Raw genomic sequence first — 21,614 nt, 5'->3', positions numbered from 1 at the left:
CAGCAAAAGAGACACAGATGTACAGAACAGTCTTTTGGACTCTGTGGGAAAGGGATAGGGTAGGATGATTTAAGAGACTAGCATTGAAACATGTATATTAGCATATGTGAAATAGATTGCCAGTCCAGGTTTGATGCATGAGACAGGGTGCTCAGGGCTGGTGCACTGGGATGACCCAGAGAGATGGGATGGGGAGAGAGGTGTGAGGGGGCTTCAGGATGGGGAACATATGTACACCCATGGCTGATTCATGTCAATGTATGGCAAAACCACCATAATATTGTAAAGTGATTAGCCTCCAATTAAAATTTTAAAAATGGCAGCCTTGTTGTTAATGACAATTAGCAGGGTGCACTCACCATTATTTGGTAGATACATCCTTGTACACTGCTATAACTCTATAGCCTTCTTTGGAAGAAAATGAGCCAGCCATCTCATGCACAAAATCCTAAAACATAATTTAAAAGGTCTTAGTATTTCTAAAGTTTAGAGGCTTATGGTTAAAACAGAATGAAGCAAACTCTGTAGGCAAACTTCAGAATTCTCCCTCATTCCCCATTCACTGCTAGGAACTGGACAGCAGCCTTAAGACTTTTCTGTTGCTCCTTACATCTGTCCCTCAAATCCTCTTACAGGGCCCTCAGAGAGACCATTACCTTTCTCTGACATGAAAAAGTTAAATAACTTGGCACTGAAAAGCAGGCTTCAGAAATTCTGAAAATGCTATTTCCCATAAGTGATATACATTTTAAAAAACAGAAAAACTTTCCCTTCAGCTTTACAACAGGCTAAAAGGGTTTCTGTGATTTCTAGAAAGCCATTCCTTGTAAGTGAGCTTGAAGCATCATACTGTCCCTCATCATGATATCGCTCTCTGTACTTCACGATGATACAAATGATGGTCAGGCGTCAACTCCTTTTGTCTCTTATGAGCTATGTTGAGGCTCTCGGAAGGTCACTGCACTTGAGAGATGTGGACTCACCTGCCCCAGTCTCTGTGGTTCAGGACATGTTTCCTGGAGCACTCAGTGACCAAGTTGTGACCTGAAGCAACAGAAAGTAGGCACATTCACAAGACTAGGACTGCAGGAAGTTCGATATATTAAATCTCAGAGTACACAGTAAGGAATGACAGGAGACCCAAGATATAAGAAGGGGCATCAGAAACCACGTTAAGGAATGTGATTTGTACTTGGAGGAACGGGACAGGGATGAACAGGAGCTTCTGCTGATTTCTACTACTTCCACACAACTCAGTGGCTGACGTGGACTGCGGAGTCCATATAGAGAGTATAACTCTCATATAGAGAGTACAACTCTCCCTCTATAGCATCAGTACCACCCGTCCCCCACGCCCCACCAAGCACATCTAACCCACCCAGTTTCCCAAGCTGCAGGAGCAGGACCCTAAATCTTCTAGTATTATCAAAGAAGAAAATAAAGGACTGAGTCAGCCCTCAGCTGACTGGCCCAACTGTATCATCAGTATGAGAAGTCTGTAAAGGGAAACTGGTCATTGGTTCTGTATGACCTTTTCTAGATGGGGTCTGGGTAAGCGGTAAGAAATGGGAGAGAACAGAGTTTGGAAGCTGCAGGAAAATGTGTAATGTTAAAAATTCAATCTAATCTTTTTTTTTTTTTAATATTGCTTCTGTTTAATATTTTGCTTTTTTGGGCCATGAAGCATGTGGGATCTTAGCTCCCTGACCAGGAATCAAACTTGCACCCCCTGCATTGGAAGGCAAAGTCTTAACCACTGGACTGCCAGAGAAGTCCCAATCTAATCATTTTTTTAAATGTCAATGATTCCACACTATAGAGATAACAGGGATTCCTAGCTGATTTTAAATTAGGTTACTGCTACTGACAAATGGAAGATGAAAGTTTAACATGGCCATTTGTTAGCAGGTCTGCATGAGTCCCAGTGCTATTTGCCCTCATCTAATCTTATTCTGCTCTTCCTGGGAAGCTCAAGGTAGCCATGAGATAAAGGCCAGTGTTAGGTGAACAAGGTAAGAAGCCATTCTAGTTTCTTCCTCCCCACCTTCCGGAGTCAGGCACTTTTATTTCAGTCGCTGCGAAATCACAGAGAGGCAAGCTGTATTTCCAAAGGGAGCTAAAGCATTATGCTGATCTTAACAGGCAAATCCAAGTCCTATCTGGTCCCAAGTTAATCACTAGTACGTGTTAAAAACTACCTAAATAAACACACTTTTGGTGACTTTCTAATAGACAGTAGAAAATCAAAGATTTTCTTAACCAAATTTCAAGGATTTTCTTAACCAAATATAGTGGTTTGAGTATGGGGAAAGTAAATACAGGAATGGTTTTAGTTAATGGCATAGCTGACATCTGGCTTTTGTTTTTTCTGCACATGGCAGATGTCTAAAGATTCTTTCACTTATGGGAGTTTTCATGACATCCATCCATGTTTCTACCTCTTGAAATTTTTCTCAGTGGCCTACCTGCATTTAAGACCAAAACAAAAATGTAATGGGTCCTTACTGTGTGTCATGCACTGTACCAGGTGCCACGATATTTACCCAAAGTCCTGGAAACCCAAAAACACAATGCAAAAGGACATATTAGAAAAATAAATAAAATTCCAGTCTCAATATCCTATTAACATCAACTTTTCAGCTGTATTTGATCATGAAGTCTTACATTACTTACAAGGTAACTGCTATTATAAAAAAGGGATAGGTCATTAATAGTCTCATTTTCCAAAACCCATTTGATATATGCTCTAAATTATGCTACATCCAACAAAGTGTGCACTTTGAACTTACAAACAAAAAAACTATCTTCATACAGTATGCATTCTAACTCTTGAAATAATTGTACCTGTAAGTCATAGTTTAAGATAGAATACATATGCTTATCATGTTTATTGCAGTTGCATTTCAGAAGGGGAACTAAGAAATTTATAGAAACTAGAAGGTTTGGCATTAATGAAGTCAAGTGGCCTCTTGAACTTTAAACTTCCACATCACAATATGAAGCTGGTTCAAAGATAAGAAATAGAATAAATTCTCTCCTAAGGACGGACCTGAATCTCTGATTGCTCAGAGGCTGAATTAACCAGAGACCATGGCGTTTGATGGTACTTGGAAGGTAGACAGAAATGAGAACTATGAAAAGTTCATGGAAAAAATGGGTAAGTGCTTAATACTTTAACAGCTTGTTCTTTTGTTTTTCACAGACATCTTTAACTCCTTCTAAACCTCAGATCTTAGGCAATGGCACCTGTTGTGCTGGTGAGGATCAAGAATGGGTGCTGGTTCAGAGTAGGGAAAACCACATTCTCACTTCTTACATTAGAAAGAATACACTCTCACCAGTGGAAGAAAAGATTCTTGGGCACTATTCTCTAAAACACAAAAAACATCCAGATATGTTTCATTTATGTTAACTGGTGACTGAAAATTGAATAGTTTTTTGTTTGTTTAGAAAGTAAAATATGGCAGAGCATAATGATAACCTTCATACTTTAAAATATTAAATTCTAGGGGATGGAAAAGCAAAGGCCATATAATAGAGGAATGAAAACAAATGAGACTTAATTCTCTTCCTCTGACTTGCAGAGCTTTTGGAATGATCTCATGACAGTATGTAGTTTCTACAGAAGTTTTAATTTAACAGATTTTAATATCTACACCACTACTCTGGCAGCCCATACACTGAACACTTTGGGCAAAAAGATTTGTCATTCCCTAAAAATAAAAATCTGCATCAATTATATCCTGTAGTTTAGGAATTCCAAGTTCACATTTATGGAATTTGCAGATTCTTATAATAATGAATTTGACCGTAATATTTGCTAATTTTCTCATTTCTATGATAGAAACACCACAAAAAGCAAAGAGAATTATGAAACTCAAAATTTAAAGCCATGGAAAGCAAAGGGACATTAAAAAAGAAAGTGTACCATACATGTGGAATTAAAGTAGTATATCCTTATAAATATATAAATGTACTTTCTTAATCCTTCATTTGATATCCCTGGAATTTGACTTACTTAACATTGAAACAAAAATATTTATAATTTTTAAAAAAATTACTCAGTTCTAAGATTCTACAATTCTATGCTTCATTTAATTTTTTTCAGTTTTAGAAAAATAGTTTGATATGATTGAGCTTGAACTTTTTCTACAGAAGCAATCTGAATGCTCTTGTGCAAAGGCAATATGATCAGGTATTCCTCTTCACCCACAAAATATTAACTGGTTAATTAACTAGTTTAAACAGAACTTGGAAAAGTAGCACTTTCCATGGCATTTTGACTTTATTTCCTCCAATCTCTTTGTCTTTGCAGGTATTAATATGGTGAAAAGGAAGCTTGCAGCTCATGATAATTTGAAACTGATAATTACACAAGAAGGAAATAAATTCACAGTCAAAGAATCAAGCACTTTTCGAAGCATTGAAATTATTTTTGAGCTTGGTGTCACTTTTAATTATAGCCTCGCAGATGGAACTGAACTCAGTGTAAGAAATTTTTTATAAGCAAAGCATTCCTGATTTTTTTACATACTGCAAAAATAATCTCTGTTTTCTTCCACTGGATCGGTTAATGAATGTAGGTCTCCTTCATTTACTGAAGCAGTCAGTGGAGTTTATCTATATTAAACATCATACAAGTTAGCAGAGTATTTAAAAATGTTTTGATTTTCATATGTTATCTATTAAAGAACCTGGATTAAACAACAATTAGAAAAATATCCTTTGAATTACTAAGCATACACCTATTCATAAAGAAAATTTCAGTGTTTTCAACATATCTGACAGCAATAAAAGCTTCTAGAGCTATCTAACTTAAATATAATAGACGTGTAATTGAAATGATAAAATAAGTGAATAAATTAGTGAATGAATGTGTGACCAAATAGAAAGGTCCAATGTTACAATGTAGGTCACTGGGAATTCATTTTACTATTTAAGATCTAAAATTTTAAGATATAAAATGGGGTCACATTTTTCAAGTGATTTTTTAAAAAATGTTTCCACTTAGAACTTTTCTGGTTAAATTAAACATGTTTGCAATGACAATTAAGCTGTCAAATATTTTATTATGGCTGTTTTATCTGTTACCACAATTACATAAATTAAAACAAGTACAAGCTTGTTAACTTCTCTGTTAAACTAATATGAACCATGATTAAACTTAGAACACTCTTTTTAATGTGAAAGACTTAGTAAAGAGAAGTCCCGATTATCTGCCTTACAATTCAGCATTTGGAAACTACAGAGCGAGATGGTTACCAGCACGTACTCTAGAGCCCCGGTAATCTAGGTGCAAGCTTGGCTTTGTGACTTTAATTACCGTATTTCAGTTTTTTCATCTGTGCAACGGAGATAAACATATCTCCTTCATAGGGTTATAGTGAAGTTTGAAGAAGTATATCTGTAGACCTCAGAACACAGCCTGACACGTGTAAGACCCTTAAAAATGGTTTTTTTATTATTATTTTGAAATCTTATACAGGGGGCGTGGGCCCTGGAGGGAGATAAACTTGTCGGAAAATTTAAACGGTTGGACAATGGAAATGCACTAAATACTGTCCGAGAAATTATAGGTGGCGAGATGGTCCAGGTGAGTTATTTTCCAAAGACAAAAATAATTACATAGCAATGATTTTTATCTGGGGGGTTGCTGAGTTAAATCATCAATAAACAGACTATTACTTTTCTCATAAATCTTACTGAGTTTTAAAATATAGGTATTTTCTGATGCCTATTTGAAGAGAACTTACATACGTCAACACATTGAGCCTATTTTAACTGAAAAAGTGACTACAAACCAAAACTTATTTTTAAATGAATGTCTCCTCTATCTGTATAAAATGTGACTATCAAGTACAAGAAAAAAATACATTTTGAAGCTAAATACTACTAATATTTTTCTTAATTGAGCCTCTAATCTTAACGTCAAATTCTTCTATGTTTATGAACACCTTTCAGACTTACACTTATGAAGGTGTGGAAGCCAAGAGGATTTTCAAAAAGGAATGAGCACTGTTCCTGGAGCATTGCCCAGAACACAGATTAGATGGAAAATCTATATTGAACCAGAAATGCTTTCCTTTCCTCATCTGGTATAAAGTTGCTGATTGATTAGATCTTTTATAAGCATTGGTCAATGGCTTATATTTCCAGTCTCACCAAAGAAAAACATGTAAAAGCTAATTAGGATTTAACTTGTCTTACATTTTCTAAGATGTGTTTACTGGTGTTCTAAAAGAATGTGACATTTTAAAAAACATATGAATAAATATTGTTCCCACATTGCTTTAAAAGTAGTCTCTCTTAAAAAAAAAAAAAGACATATTCATTAATAGACTGTTTTGGGTTTTTCCCCACATTTGGTAAATTAAAGACATATATTGCATGGGGGTCTTTATAATCTTGTACTGGTTGTAAATATTTCCCTTAGCAACATTTATTATAAAAATAATACATATTTAACCAGAAAGTTTAGAACTAAGAAAAACAAATGCAAAATAAATATTTCCATAAACCCATAAGCCAGAGATAATCACTATTCTGATTTTAATAGAGATCCTCTATCTTCTCTGGCTGTGGATTTGTGTATTTCTTCATACATACATAGCACTCTGAACAAAACGACAGGAAACAAATGATGTGCTAAGGCAAAGTGCATTTTATTTTTCTACATTGCCAGTGATTCCCAGACCTGGGTAAGCAGCAGGATCATCTGAGAAACTTAAGAACTGTTTGCATGCTTAATCCCTACCATTATCCTGTTAGATCAGAATCTCTGAAAACAGAACCAGGGATTTTAGAGAACTCCCAAGTGATTCTGATGCAGCAGGTACACTAACCAGTCTTTGAGAACAAGTGGGCTATCAGGCACCAAAAGTGTCGTCTTCAAGTGTCACCCCTCCCCTTTCATTCATAAACACATACACTTACAGGTTTTCAGGGCCCCCAAAGTTTTCCTTCACTCATATACTCACATAATATACTACTTTATGTATTTCAACCAATTGCATTTTAGGTCGGTGTGAATACAGGGCGCAGAGGTGGTAAATTTTTTAAGCATTTGGCTCTGTGGACTTTTGTTTTGACTATTTTTCACATTGATGACGGTAATAGCTAACATTTATATAGTTCTTACGAAGTTCCAGGTACTGTTCTAAGTTGTATATAGATGTGGCAGATACATTACAATGTAGAAAGAAAAATGTTTGTGTACATGTTGAAGATGAACAGATTGAAGAATATAATCTTTTACAAAAACAAGAACTTGAATCAACTGTTCATTTTTTAACTGTATTAAAATCTTCACACTGAAAACAGTAACTACGTAGATTTTTCACGCACTTTCTAGAAATAAAGGTTCAGAGTGCTTCTACCTCTCGGATCTTGTCTACATATGTGAAGTAGGAAAAGGGCAGGTGTTAATTTCATCTGACAGTGGAAAATCTATAGTATGGAGAAGTTTATTTGCTTGTCTAATGTTGCAGAGTCCATAAGGAACACAGGAATTAAATGTAGGTCTTGACTCTTAGTACATTATCATCTATGCTATTACTCAGCCTATTACAAAGAAATATATCTTAAAAAAAAAAAAGCAAAAAACCCTTAATTCCTTCGTGGCACCCAAGAACAGCACTCCAAAGGAGTCAGGTCAGACTGTAAAATAATGGCAATTAAGTGGTTAGGCACTTATCTATTTCTAGCCTTACTGCAGGCTCACTTTTCTTTTAATAATTTACATCCTTTCTTAGCACTAAATCTCCACTATTTATTAGTACTAGAGAGCAGCGTATTGCTTGCTAAGTGACTGCCATTGTTATAACCTCTCTCTGGGAAACTGACCTTGACATCGTGCCAACTGAAAGGACCAAGAGAGGGCGTCTGACCCAACAGCAGCCTCTCTAACACAGTCTGGCCAGTTTATGAACTCTGTGCAGAACGAACCACAGCAAACAGAACCTAGAATGAATTTCAGAGATACACAGTAATTGGTAGAAGGAAAAAGGTTTCAAGAGGACAAAGAGGGCAGACAGTAAGTAAAAACCACGAGTACGAGAAGCTGTGAGCAAGCAAGACCCGCAGGGTAAACTGCAGAATACCCAGAGCAGTTGTCACAGGAGCAGCTGGGTGGTAAAAGCTGAAAATTTACACATGGAATATGGCATTTGGGGTTCCCTTCAAACTGCTTCCTCCCCAATCTAGGATAGGGGAGGTAGTGGAGAGAAGTATAGAAGAAATGAGGTTGGTCTCAAGTTGACAACTGTTGCAGCTGTTTAAAATGATCCCCTTATTATCTACCTATCTGACATGCTGACACCTGACAGGTCCACTGGGTACCTAGTAGGAACATTAAACTTATCTCCCTACTTCTGTATGTATTTGACATTCTCCATAACAAAACATTAAAAACTTTAACACATACATATATAAATCAGAAGCCAACCACTTCCCATCACTTCCATTGCTATCATCTTGGTCACCACTAATCTTTCTCCTGATTACTATAATAATCACTAAAAAGCCTTTTTCAACACAGCAGTCAGAATAATCCTTTATAAATTAAAATCAGATGTGGTCATTCCTCTACAAAAATACTGCAATGTCTGCCATTTCTTTTACAGAAAAAGCCAATGTCCTAAAATGGCCTATAAGACCCTAGGTGATCAGATCCCCTTATTACCTATCTGACATGTGTTCCTTTTCTTGGACTATCTGGGGGAAGAATGTTTCAAGTGGAGGAAATACCCTAGAACAAAGGCCTTAAGGCAGGAGCAGACCTGTAAATCTGAGTAACACAGATTACCTTGTAAGAGTCTCCAAGGTCATCTAGAGATTATAAAAAATGTGACCAATGTTCAGGAAATAGAGGCTGACTCAGCCTTCCTAGAACTCAGGAATAATGTGGCAAAAAGGGAACGGGTTTTAGAATCACATGACTTACCCAAACTCTTATCTTTCCCATTAGTGACTAAAATTCAAGTTCTGAGCCTTAATTTTTCTTACTTGAAAAACAGGGAAAAGTAGCAATGATTTTCTGATGTGCTATCAACTGAGGTATTATATACAAAACATCTAGCAGAGTGCTCAGCACACAGCTCATACACAATAAATGTTACCAAATAATACGCCCCTGTGCCCTTCTCTTGCAGAGAAAACAGAGCAAAGTCTGGCTGGAGAAAACAAGAGAATTCTCTTCTTAACATAGCCATCACGAGGCCTGTGTGGTAGATGGACCCTAGCTGGTAGATGAGAACTCTTAGTTCTGGTTCAAGCTGTGACAACTAGATGGGGACTTGAGGCCAGTCATTTCATCACTTTGGAATTTAGTTCAATCATCTTTAAAATGAGCTAACTAGACCTCTATTGCTAAGATACAGTCCTGAGATCCTGTCTCCGAAAAACAGTCAGGGACTCTACCCTAAATAGCCCCCCTGGTGTGCAGCACAGGGACGTGTTGCAAGGACAGAGGGTGGGGTGGTGAGAGGAAGACATCTTCCAAATTCTTAAGCCTGGCTGGCTTCATGGCTGTGTGACCTGTGCAGGCCCAGGAATGGGCTTCAGTGAATGCTCTGCTGTGAGAGTCTCAAAATTCTCAATAAAGTTTGAACAACGAGATCTGCATTTTCATTTTATAGTGAGACCTGCAAATTACGTGGTCAGTCCTGTTCCTAGGAGATGGGTATGAATAAGTAAGATATTTTTCTATCATTAATTAGAGACTGGCAGCAAGACACCCCTGGTGGGTGAGATAGTTGTCTGGGGGCAGAACAGAAGTGGGAGGGGGTTTTGATGGGATCAAGAAGGAAGGGTGATGATGGATGAACTTTTCCAAGTACAGCTGACCCGTCAACAACAGTAGAGGTCACCTCCTAGGTGAAGATCCAAGTTAGTACTTTACAGTCGGCCCTGCATATGTACTGCCCACGAACTCAACCAACCGATCATATATAGTACGTATTTATTGAAAAAAAAATCCATGTGTAAGTAAATCCACGTAGTTCAAACCTGTGTTGTTCAAGGCTAAACTGTACTCTGAAATGTTTCTTTACCTTCTGCTCCTTGCTTCCTCTAAACTACAGCACAAGACTGCCATCTAGTGGCCAATGACATGAATTCTTTCAAAGATTTCCAATGTGAGGTTCACATTTCAGCACCTACAGGGTGTTCCAGAAAAATCTGACATACTATACTGTGTAGTTTGTAATAATTATTAAATGCTTTCTTCAGTTTCAACTTCCAAAATATTCAGAATTAATATGAAGACCCCTTTTCTGTTTTCCTGAACAATTCCCTAAGGCTGCTTTCATCTGTTCAGCAAGAAATGATTTTAAAACATTAAAAAAAATACTAGTAACAAATATTCCATGATGAACACCACTGGTCATTAACAATGTCATGAAACTGATTCAAATGCTCAGGTTAATCCTGGGTCTGAATCAGAATACCCAGAATATCATCATCTTCAAAACTGGATGGTCATTTAGGGGTAGGGTTACGCTTTCATTCAGTCTGTGCTAATATGCAGGGTGATATTCAGGCCCAATGACCCACGTTCAGGCTACTGGCTGGAACAGGCATTACTGAGCAATTAACTGGAAAAGAAGAGTAAGCAACGCAGCGATAGAAGATGAAGAAAGTGAGGAGCCTGGAGCACATCAACAGTCAGTGTCCCAGGGGGCTTCTCTCATCCATAAGCATCCCCACTGAGAACTCCACCAGATGAAAGGGTTACCTGGGTCCTCCCGGCCAGATTTCCAGGAAGAAAAGAGGGAGCTCACATACTCATCCAGTGATTACTGCTTAGGACCCCTGTGCGGGGAGAAGACTGCAAACATCTAAAGAAGGGTGAGGAAGTTCTCCCAGGATCTCTGCCCAGTGTTAAGACCACATCCCTCAGATTACAGGTGGCGTAACTGGTTCTTTTCAAACAATTCAGATATACTCACTGCACTGACTGGAGAAAATATCTGAGCGCCAGACAACAATACTCTCTCTCCACTCAAAAACAAGAGAGTCCTTTAGGGAGAGGAATCTTTACTTAATGCCATTTCTTGCTTTGTTTTGGATAATTTTTTTAAACAAGACCTCAAGATAACAAGGATATCAAAGGCTATAAATGTGACACTGAACTTCTTCTTTTTAACACATCCTTAGGGCAGAAAAACCTCAGTGAGGATGGGGCTTATTTCACACTTCCAGTCACCACTAAGTATTCATCCTGTGTTCCCATAGCATGACATGCTCACTAATATCACACCATTTTTCTGTATTCAGTTTGCTTGTCTGTCTCCTCTAGTCTGTGAGCTCCATTAGGGTGAAGATAGAGTCTTATATCTATATCCCTACCCCCACTATATCCCTTTAACACACAGTAGACATTAATAACTGCAAAGGAGTAAATAAATGGAACATGCTGAACAGTCTCAGCCTTAGCAAGCCAGCCTTTCCCATGCACTATTCTGAGTCCTTACACACAGAATCTCTACTGAAGCAAACAGCCTTAGCTGTTCCTGTACACAGATAAGCTTAATCTGAACTAGATCGACCCTACCTAGATCATAACAGGTTAGGCCACTTGCTCCAAGAGCAGTCAATCTATATACTTGAGAACAGTCTATGAGAACTTTGTCTAAGACCAGTAATTCTAACTAGTTAAACCAATTAGGGTCTCATTCTTGGGAATCTGACTTAAATACACAAGAAAGGCACCAGCTAGTAACAATGGATGGTAGAGGGGAATGAAGTTTGCCACCCCCAAAATATATCTCTTTGGCATAATGATTAATTTAGGTTGATAATCTCTAAGAAACAAGAGACTTAGAAAGTCTTTCTACTTTCCTCTTGGCTGCCTAAAATATTTAAATAAAGAGCTTATTCCCAAAATAGAGGTATCACCAGGAATATCTGCAAAGAATATGGGCTAGGTGTGATGGGGGAAATTCCGTGGGGCCTAGAGATCAGAGGCCACTCAATGTCTCATTTTCTCTGCGTGGCCAGCAAACATTTGTTTATCAAACATCTGCTTTTTCATCTTCATGAGAACTGCCTCACTTTCCTTTTAAGTTCCAACATCCTCTTTCATCTCTCGCTGAAGGTGGTATTTAAGGTGAAGGTTTTGGCCATTTTGGCAAGTTACTCCATTTTCCTAGGTATGAAAAAGTGAAAGTGTCAGTCACTCAGTCGTGTCTGACTCTTCGTGACCCCATGGACTGTAGCCCACTAAGCTCCTCAGTCCGTGGAATTCTCCAGGCAAGAATACTGGACTGGGTAGCCATTCCCTTCTCCAGGGGATCTTTCTGACCCAGGGTCGAACCTGGGCCTCCTGCATCGCAGGCAGATTCTTTACCAGATGAGCCACCAGGGAAGACCTCTTCTATGTATGCAAGTTATTTAATTTCTGTTTGACTTTCTCTTACTAACCTATCCCATGTCAATTTAGTTCTCAGTCCAGCCAGAACCAAAATGGGTAGAGGAAAATTTCCTCTTCCCAAACAATGGGCCAAAGTAGAAAGGCATAGAGGAGAGACAGAAAACAGAGGACATGAGGCAAAAGGAATCACAGTGAGTTCTAGTAAACAGAACCTAGACGGAAGAAAAGAAGGTGAAGTAATAGGTTCTTAGAGATGGAAATAATGAATTCTTGCTTATGGTGAATAAAAGTATAACTTGTTTACTATAGCCTCCTCGGATCATGGCTGGCCAAGAGAACATATTTCTTAAATATGAAGTAAGCAGCTACCATGTGACACATATAAGTTTCGAATATAAACAAGACAGATCTATTTGGTTCCCAAGGAGATGTGAATTCAGCTCAGGCATGTACCATCTACAGGTTGAAGACTGACATTAAACAAGTAAAAACAATAGTGATAATAAGCATTACAAAGAAGTAGTGTAGGTTCTCACAGAAACATATGATGCCTTGAATTATATTTTCCATTGGTCTATTTTTGCTAAGTTCTCTGATTATACACACTTTCCTGCACTCTAACGAGGCCTGATTTACATTTGACACTTTTTATCCTTATTATCACCTCTAACTGTACATGTAAAGGCTACTTCCCCAAGGTCTACAAAATTTTCAAAATACAAATTGGCTCTAAATTCAAAGAGAAAATTGTAAATTTAAGTAAGTGAACGCTTTATCAATAAAACACAGCACTCATTCCAATGTCCTTCAATGCAACTCTTACTACCACTACAAGGCAACAGTGTTTACAACGTGCTGGACATTGTTCAAGACGGTTCACAGAAGTCAACGCATACTGTGTCCTGCTGAGTCAAGTCAGACAGAGAAGGAGAGATATCCTGTGACATCCTTTATATGTGGAATCTAAAGAGAAATGATACAAATGAACTTACTTACAAAAGAGAAAGATTCACAGACTTAGAGAGCGAGCTCATGGCTGCCAGGGGATAGGGAAGAGGGGCAGGATGCAGGGATAGTTAGGGAGTTTGGCTGGGACTGACATGTACACACTGCCATGCTTAAAATGGATAACCAATAAGGTCCTACTGTACAGCACAGGGAACTCTGCTCAGTGTTATGCAGCAGCCTGGACAGGAGAGGAGTTTGGGGGAGAATGGACACATGTCCATGTGCGTGTGTCCATACATGCATGTGTATGTATGGCTGAGTCCCTTCACTGTTCACCTGAAACAATCACAGTGTTGTTTGTTAATCGGCTGTATCAGTTCAGTTCAGTTCAGTTGCTCAGTCGTGTCCGACTCTTTGTGACTCTATGAATCGCAGCACGCCAGGCCTCCCTGTCCATCACCAACTCCCAGACTTCATTCAGACTCAAGTCCATCGAGCCAGTGATGCCATTCAGCCATCTCATCCTCTGTCGTCCCCTTCTCCTCCTGCCCCCAATCCCTCCCAGCATCAGAGTCTTTTCCAATGAGCCAACTCTTCGCATGAGGTGGCCAAAGTACTGGAGTTTCAGCTTTAGCACCATTCCTTCCAAAGAAATCCCAGGGCTGATCTCCTTCAGAATGGACTGGTTGGATCTCCTTGCAGTCCAAGGGACTCTCAAGAGTCTTCTCCAACACCACAGTTCAAAAGCATCAATTCTTCGGCGCTCAGCCTTCTTCACAGTCCAACTCTCACATCCATACATGACCACTGGAAAAACCATAGCCTTGACTAGACGGACCTGTGTTGGCAAAGTAATGTCTCTGCTTTTCAATATGCTATCTAGGTTGGTCGTAACTTTGCTTCCAAGGAGTAAGCGTCTTTTAATTTCATGGCTGCAGTCACCATCTGCCGTGATTTTGGAGCCCAGAAAAATAAAGTCTGACACTGTTTCCACTGTTTCCCCATCTATTTCCCATGAAGTGATGGGACCAGATGCCATGATCTTCGTCTTCTGAATGTTGAGCTTTAAGCCAACTTTTTCACTCTCCACTTTCACTTTCATCAAGAGGCTTTTTAGCTCCTCTTCAGTTTCTGCCATAAGGGTGGTGTCATATGCATATCTGAGGTTATTGATATTTCTCCCGGCAATCTTGATTCCAGCTTGTGTTTCTTCCAGTCCAGCATTTCTCATGATGTACTCTGCATAGAAGTTAAATAAGCAGGGTGACAATATACAGCCTTGACATACTCCTTTTCCTATTTGGAACCAGTCTGTTCTTCCATGTCCAGTTCTAACTGTTGCTTCCTGACCTGCATACAGATTTCTCAAGAGGCAGGTCAGGTGGTCTGGTATTCCCATCTCTTTCAGAATTTTCCACAGTTTATTGTGATCCACACAGTCAAAGGCTTTGGCATAGTCAATAAAGCAGAAATCCCCCAATACAAAACAGAAAAAAAATGTTTTTAATCGACTCATATTAATCCTCACAACAACTCCTCTACACTATAAGAACTAGTAAACTATTTTCATTTTACACATTAGGTAGATGAGGCAAAGAAAAATTATATAAGTTAGCCAAAGGTCAACAACTAGTACGTGGCTGACCCAGAATTTGAACCCAAGCACTCTGGTTCGAGAGTCAATACGTTCTAGAGTCTAGACTCAATTTTACTCAATATGGTTTTCTTGGTAAATTCTCTTTTAAAATACTATTCAACAAATATGTATTGAATGCTTATTAGATGCAGGTGTTGATCTAGGTGTTAAAACAGTGAACAAAACAGACAAAAAATCCCTGTTCCCATGGAGGAGGATACAGATAACATATAAGAGAAAAAGGTAGAATATAAAGTACATTAGACAGTGTAAATGCTAAGGAGGAAACAAGGCCAGAAAGAGGGATGAGGAGTAGTATGACTTTAAAAAGGTGCTGGGATATGAGTACAATTTTAAATAGGCTGATCAGGAAAGTAACCTGAGTAGGTGATGTTTGAACAATGACCCAACTGAAGTGAGGACATGAGTTGTTTCAGTTAAGCTTTACAAGATAACAGGCAAAGTAAGAGCCCTGGGTTTGGATCCTTGGACTCATTACAGCCTAAAATGCCCCTGGAGTTACATTTAGAGTTTCTGGGGTGTGCACAGAACCAGCACATTCTATCAGGGCTTGATGCTGCCAGTTTAGGAAATGCAGAGTAATACAACTGAATGAGTGTTATGAAACGAGCAACAGCTTCTTCATTCATTCTGAGCAAGAATTCATGGAGGATTATATTATGAGGTAGCAATGCTGAACACTTAGTGAACTTTATTCTTCCCAGTTTCTAAAGTCAATACCCTGTATCTTAATCTGCCTGGGTTAACAACTGATGTAGCATACTCTGCAGCTTTTGTGTGGAGTATTGTATACATCTCTATTATGTCTCATTGGTTTATAGTGTCCTTCAAGTCCTCTATTTTCTTTTTTTTTTAATTGTGGCATAGGTGATGTACTATATAAGCTTCAGATGTACAACATAGTGACTCACACTTTTTAAAGGTTATACTCCACTTATAAAATACTGTCTACATTCCCTGTGTTTGCAATGTATCCTTGTAGCTTATTTTATACATAGCAGTTTGTACCTCCTATGCTCCTACCCCTAACTTGCCCCTCCCCACTTTCCTCTCCCTGTTGGTGACCACTAGTTTGTTCTCTACATCTGACAGCCTGTTTCTTTGTTATATTCTTTGTGTTGTTTTTTTTTCTTTCAGTTTCCACATATAAGTGATATCATACAGTATTTGATTTTATCTCCAAGTCCTCTGTTTTCTTACTGATCTTCTGTCTAGATCAGATTTTTTGCTCATTACTGAAAGAAGAGTACTGAAATTTTCAACAGTTATGTTAGATCTATTTCTTCAATTATGTTCAAATCTTCTCACACATTTTGACTCAATTTGCTTAGTTTCTGGAAATCTTTGACTATTTCTCAGAGTTCCGACAAACTTGCTTCAAATGGTTTCTGTTTATTTTTCATTGTTTCTGTGAAGGGACGGGGGCATGGAGCTGCCTACTCTACTCAACATGGCTTTCCCAAGGTGATTTTTTGACAGATCTCTCACTAGACAGGGAGAAAATAAATCTGTTTTCTAACAGAGCATGTTTATAGATATGAACATAAAAGACGAGTTTCCCTAGTAGAGGCCTGAAGCCTCATTCCTTACATCTATCACCTCCATTTCATGTTGGTTTCTCCGTCTTCCCTGAGTAGACATGGAGCTCCATGAAACACAGTTTGCAAAACACTGTTATAAATCATTAGAATCTTCTGATACTTATGTGCCGAGTGTCTGTGATCAGACGTTAGAAATAGCTAAGTAATCATTCTGACCTAGACTATTTCTTGTTTGTTTCCTAAATTATTTCAAAATGTGTTCTTCCCAACTTTGTGGAAAAGCCACAATGAGTAAAATGATCTGTCATTCCATCTCCCAGAGTTAACTGCTGTTGACATGTTGACATTTCTCACACTTATAATTCAGGTTAATCTTTTATATATAGCAGTTATCATCTTGACCTCTATGTGCTTAACACTGTTATTCTAGTTCACACCTATGTGAATACTGTCACATTTACTCTTGGAAGCTTATTATATAACTTTTACGAGAGAAGACATGTCATGTATTGACTAACCTTTCAATCTGCACCTTCATAACCATCCCTTCAGTATCTTTCAATAAAACAAAAACAGGTTGATTACTCTATAGGTTAGCATAATGAGACTTCAAGTCTGTAAGTTTCAACATCTTTGTCATCTATGCCTACCAATGAAGCTTGGCCATATTGAAGTTGCTTTCAAACTTCAAAATGCAGCAAAATGCCATCTTTATTTTGAAATCAAATCTTTTATGAACCCCCCCCCCAAAAAATAAACACAAAAAATAAAACTGAGCGCTGAAGGTTGAAGTCTGCAAATGTGCGAGTAGATTGGGGGAAGAGGGTAAGCAGTTTATTCACAGGCAGTCCTGCTTAGCCATCCCAACACCCCAATATGATGCAGAACCCCAAGGCTCTGGGACAAGAATGTCTGAATATCCCATATCTGTGAGATGTCCTCAATCAGTACTTTTAATGAACTGGATGACTATTGCATCTGTATCTCCTCTGGCTTCTCAGACAGTACCTGACACAAAGTAGGCATGTAAGAAGTATTCATCGAAATAAAAGACATGAAATTCAAAATGAGGGAATGGGTTAGTACAGATCCATTACTGGTACTTGAGAAAAACCTAAGAAAGTACCCCCACTGAGAGCAGTAAACCAGTAGTGGTAGATCTCAGTGGTATCATTTGACCAAGATTCTATCAGTGGTTGCTGAAGACAAAATATAACTGAATAAACATTTAATTTCTTCCACATTTAAGGTATTGTCTGAAGGACAATCAAGGCTGCAAAGATGGTAAAAGTACAGTCTCTCTCCTAAAGAATACTTAATACTCTGATAGGGGAGATAATTTACATAAAATTGTGCTACAAAGCTAGCCAGTGCACCAAACAATATGTAAAAAAAATTCCATGGTTTTTGAGCTGAGGTAGAGAAATTTTGAAAAATGATCAACAGACAGCCTCATCAACAGGTGGCTGTTACAGAATGTAGAGGGTGACTGATGCAGAAGAAAGTAAAAAAACCATGGGATAAATACTTCACTGAAGAAAGCATGGCATATAAAGCAGCTGGAGATGAGTTAAAGGTTATCTTTTTGTCATATATCTCACTGATTATGCATATGGATGGGCACACAGTGCTTTCTTCCCACTACTGTGGAGGCCGAAATAACATGTTGCTCTTTTCTCTGAGTTATAGATTACAGACTCTAGCCTTTGTGATTAGGTATACATTACAATAAGGTATTTACTGTTACTGCTTTATTCTAATTTTACTGATGTGGTTAAAAGCCACAGATTTGATGGGTTTTATTATCTTCATTTAAAGTCTGTTTTACTGAGTGATATGCCTTTAATTACCCACACTTAGTCTGTTATTGATTTCAGATAGCAGAACTTGTTGCCACTGAATTTTTTGACCAAGGAGATAGAGAGAGGAAAGAACTCAACATAGAGCCCGCTGTAAGTATGAGACCTTGTTGGGAGGAATTATTCATATACATGTTTTTGTTGTAGATTCCTTTTTGTGCTTCTATGAGATTTTAGGAAGACAATTTCTCATCTTTTTATAAAGTCCTTTTTCTTACCTGAAGAATTAAACATGTTTGTTACAGAAAACATGCAAATAACAAAGGACAGAAAAGACTCTGAGTTATCAAATCATACCTGCTTTTTGTAATTTTTTCCATTTATATATCATAAGCCACTTTGCATTCTAACAGATGCTCTGTCCTATATGCCATTTATAATGGTTACATGAAATAGTGCATGCATGCTCAGGCATGTCCAACTCCTTGTGACCCCATGCTTTGTAGACTGCCAGGCTCCCCTGTCCATGGGATTTGCCCAAGAATACTGGAGTGGGTTGCCATTTCCTCCTCCAGGGGATCTTCCCGACCCAGGTATCAAACCCACGTCTCCTGAGTCTCCTGCATTGGCAGGTGGATTCTTTATCACTGAGAAGTGGTAAGCCCTACATGAAACAGATGCAGCTATTATTTACTGTTTGGTATAATTTTGTAGAGTTTACTATTACAAACAGCACTTTGATAAACAGCTGTTGTTGTTAAATATTTGTATACTGCATTTTTTGCTCAGGGTAGGTAGACAATCTCGAATACAAGAAGATTCTTCTCAACCAATGAAGTTTTTCCTGAAATGGATGAGTTTTTCCTGGAAGTGGTGCATAGGGTCATTCTTTTACTCAAATGAACATTTATTGAGCCCACATTAAATGGGCCATGGTTACAAGATGCCCCTCCTCTGGTACCATTGCCTCTGCTTTACTCTTTAGCCTCATCTGGGCACACCCTATGTCTCATTCGTCTTTTGCAATTATTTAGTCTCCTAGACATAGTAGTCGGAGCTTCCCTGGTGGCTCAGTGGTAAAGAATTCTCCTGCAGTGCAGGAGACACGGGTTTGATCCCTGTGTCAAGATCCCCTGGAAAAGGAAATGAGAACCTGCTCCAATATTCTTGCTTGGACAACCCCATGGACAGAGGAGCATGGTGGGCAATAGTCCATGGGGTCACAAAGAGTCAGACGTGACTTAGTAACTAAACACACACACAGTAATAGGCTTGTTAGAAGCTTGGAATCCTCTCAGAAAATGGTGGGTAGCAGAGTGATGGTCACAGCTAACAGAGAATCTGCTTCATTTTAAACGAGCACTGAGACAGACTCTTTGCTTCCCTCAGAGGTGCTGGCTTTGTCTTATGTCGTCATGAGCTCCTGAGAATAAGCAACAGTGATATCTGCGTTCTTTTCACTCAGAGAGCTCTCTGTGTGAACTGAGTTGTAATCGACTGTGGCCTCAGTGGCGTCTTTCACAAAGCTGAGAGTGTTTGATTCCACATCAGTAGACAATTAGAAAGCGTGTCTGTTTTCCAGATACATGTCAGCAGTGGACTCTAGGTCAGTGCCTAACTCTAGGTCACCAGTTGATCTGAGGTCAGTGATCAGTTCTGGTTCTGGGGGTCACGCAGGGACAGTCACAGCCCCAGTGAACGAGAGAGAGAGGACCAGGGCCTTCTTGAGCATGGTTTGGTGCAGGGAGGTAGGAGCCTCCAGAAGGTGAAGAGGCGGTAGGCAGGTGTCTGGCCTTCCTCAGCTAACCCAGGGAATCATCGTTTAAGAGCCAACTTGTATTGCATTAAGTAAATCAGATCTGTGTATGTGTGTTTCTGTGTTTTCAGGATCTAATGAACCGGGAGAAGAAAAACAAAATCCCAAGTATGCAAGTTGGATTCATAGATGCCATCTGCTTGCAACCGTATGAGGTATTTACTATGAAAACTACTAGACTTTTGACAGGGTTATGAAGTAAATTGAAGCAATGAACATCAGGCACATTTTTTTTTCCTTCTTAATCAAGAAACTAGAAGTAAAATAATCAGGACATTTCTTTTACTAATGAACATGCTGTTTGTACTGAACAAGGAACACATTTTATATTTACTATTTCTCAAAAATGTCAATTCATTGATGTATATCTAATGAGTACCTACTGCATGCTAGGCTCCAGCAAATTCATGTAGCGAATGCTGAGAAAAAGTATGTGCCAGTGCTACACTCAAAGGAAGTATATTCTGCATACTCTATGTTAGCATATTCTTTTTAAGACTAAATTTTGGCCTAAATAAGGAAAAACAGTTATCTAACTTCTTCTCATAGGATGACTTTACTACTGTTAAGAAAATTTTTATGAGGATTACAGGAAGGCAGCTAGGAAAATATTGCAGGTTCCCATTTTCATACACTTGTTAGTTTGGGTTTTTTAAATTATTCTCCCTAACATATCCAACTGACTAGTTTAGATGCTATGCCCCAAATACAGAAAGTAGATGCTGTCCTTGTCTTTATACATTTAAATAGGAAACTGTCTTTAAGTATTTGGGGAAAAAAACATTTATCATAAGAGGAATCATAGACTGCCAAGACCAGAAGAAAGGCTAGAAATTTTTTAATCCAGACATTTCACAGATTCAGTCATTGAATCTAAAACATCCATCTTCCAGGGAGATGGAATGCTTGTCCCAACTAGGTAGGTAGTGGGAGAACTGTGTTTAGAGTTCAGTTCTCAGCCTGGGCCCAGGGTTCTAGCCATCAGATGAATTGAAGAAAGAAGCTGTGGCTGATGAGGAAAAAGGAGGGAGGGATAGGAGAGACAGCAGAAGAAAACAGGATGAAAGAACGCGTGTGAGGCCCCGGCACCACCTTCTGCCCTCCCTTCTCCGCAAGCTGGCTGTTTACTGCTGTGCAGAAGCCTTCCCAGCAGCGTCTCCAGCACCTCCCAACAGTCATCCTTTCTGTAACAAATGCCTTCCTTATGGACTGGATTAAGAGTTCCTCAGCTGCAGATACTAATGTCTCTCTCCAATTTTTCCCCATGCCCATAAATATAGTCAAATCACCCATTATAATGGTGATTATAATTTCATCCTTCTACATTTCCTATTCATTTTATTTTAATCTACAGTTAAATTCTATGTGATATAGACAGACATTTTTACTATTATTACAGAAGTTATAGGTTCTTATAGAAAAATCAGAAAAATAGAGAAGCGAAAAGATAAAATCACTTATAATTCTACTACTGTTATTTTAG

The 21,614-nt window shown here is 38.6% G+C and overlaps 1 protein-coding gene and 1 long non-coding RNA gene across 3 annotated transcripts; one reads left to right on the top strand and one right to left on the bottom strand.

The window, feature by feature from the left end:
- Positions 1-363: 363 nt before the first annotated feature.
- On the bottom strand, positions 364-10,861 carry LOC113888942. 2 transcript variants are annotated; one of them, XR_003510128.1, is made up of 3 exons: positions 7,843-10,861; positions 984-1,044; positions 364-448 (listed from the first exon to the last, which is right to left on the bottom strand). It is a non-coding gene; the product is annotated as an uncharacterized LOC113888942 (long non-coding RNA). The 2 variants fall into 2 exon arrangements; XR_003510127.1 differs by lacking the exon at positions 7,843-10,861 and adding an exon at positions 2,506-2,553.
- LOC113888941 (fatty acid-binding protein, intestinal) lies at positions 2,989-6,296 on the top strand. Its single transcript, XM_027535884.1, has 4 exons — positions 2,989-3,157; positions 4,316-4,488; positions 5,486-5,593; positions 5,962-6,296. The coding sequence occupies exons 1-4, from the start codon at positions 3,091-3,093 to the stop codon at positions 6,010-6,012; spliced, it is 399 nt and encodes a 132-aa protein (XP_027391685.1). The 5' UTR covers positions 2,989-3,090; the 3' UTR covers positions 6,013-6,296.
- Positions 10,862-21,614: the final 10,753 nt, after the last annotated feature.

This window comes from Bos indicus x Bos taurus, unplaced genomic scaffold, assembly GCF_003369695.1.
Source record: "Bos indicus x Bos taurus breed Angus x Brahman F1 hybrid unplaced genomic scaffold, Bos_hybrid_MaternalHap_v2.0 tig00003264_arrow_arrow_obj, whole genome shotgun sequence".
In the NCBI taxonomy this organism is placed as follows: Eukaryota; Metazoa; Chordata; class Mammalia; order Artiodactyla; family Bovidae; genus Bos; species Bos indicus x Bos taurus.
The sequence above is the reverse complement of the archived record's forward strand: the minus strand, read 5'-3'. Positions and strand labels throughout refer to the sequence as shown.

Bases quoted from the DNA above. Each gene is read 5' to 3' on its own strand.
- LOC113888941 (XM_027535884.1), top strand. From the start codon at position 3,091: ATGGCGTTTGATGGTACTTGGAAGGTAGACAGAAATGAGAACTATGAA. The intron at 3,158-4,315 runs GTAAGTGCTTAA...TTGTCTTTGCAG, and splicing joins AAAGTTCATGGAAAAAATGG to GTATTAATATGGTGAAAAGG. The intron at 4,489-5,485 runs GTAAGAAATTTT...AATCTTATACAG, and splicing joins CAGATGGAACTGAACTCAGT to GGGGCGTGGGCCCTGGAGGG.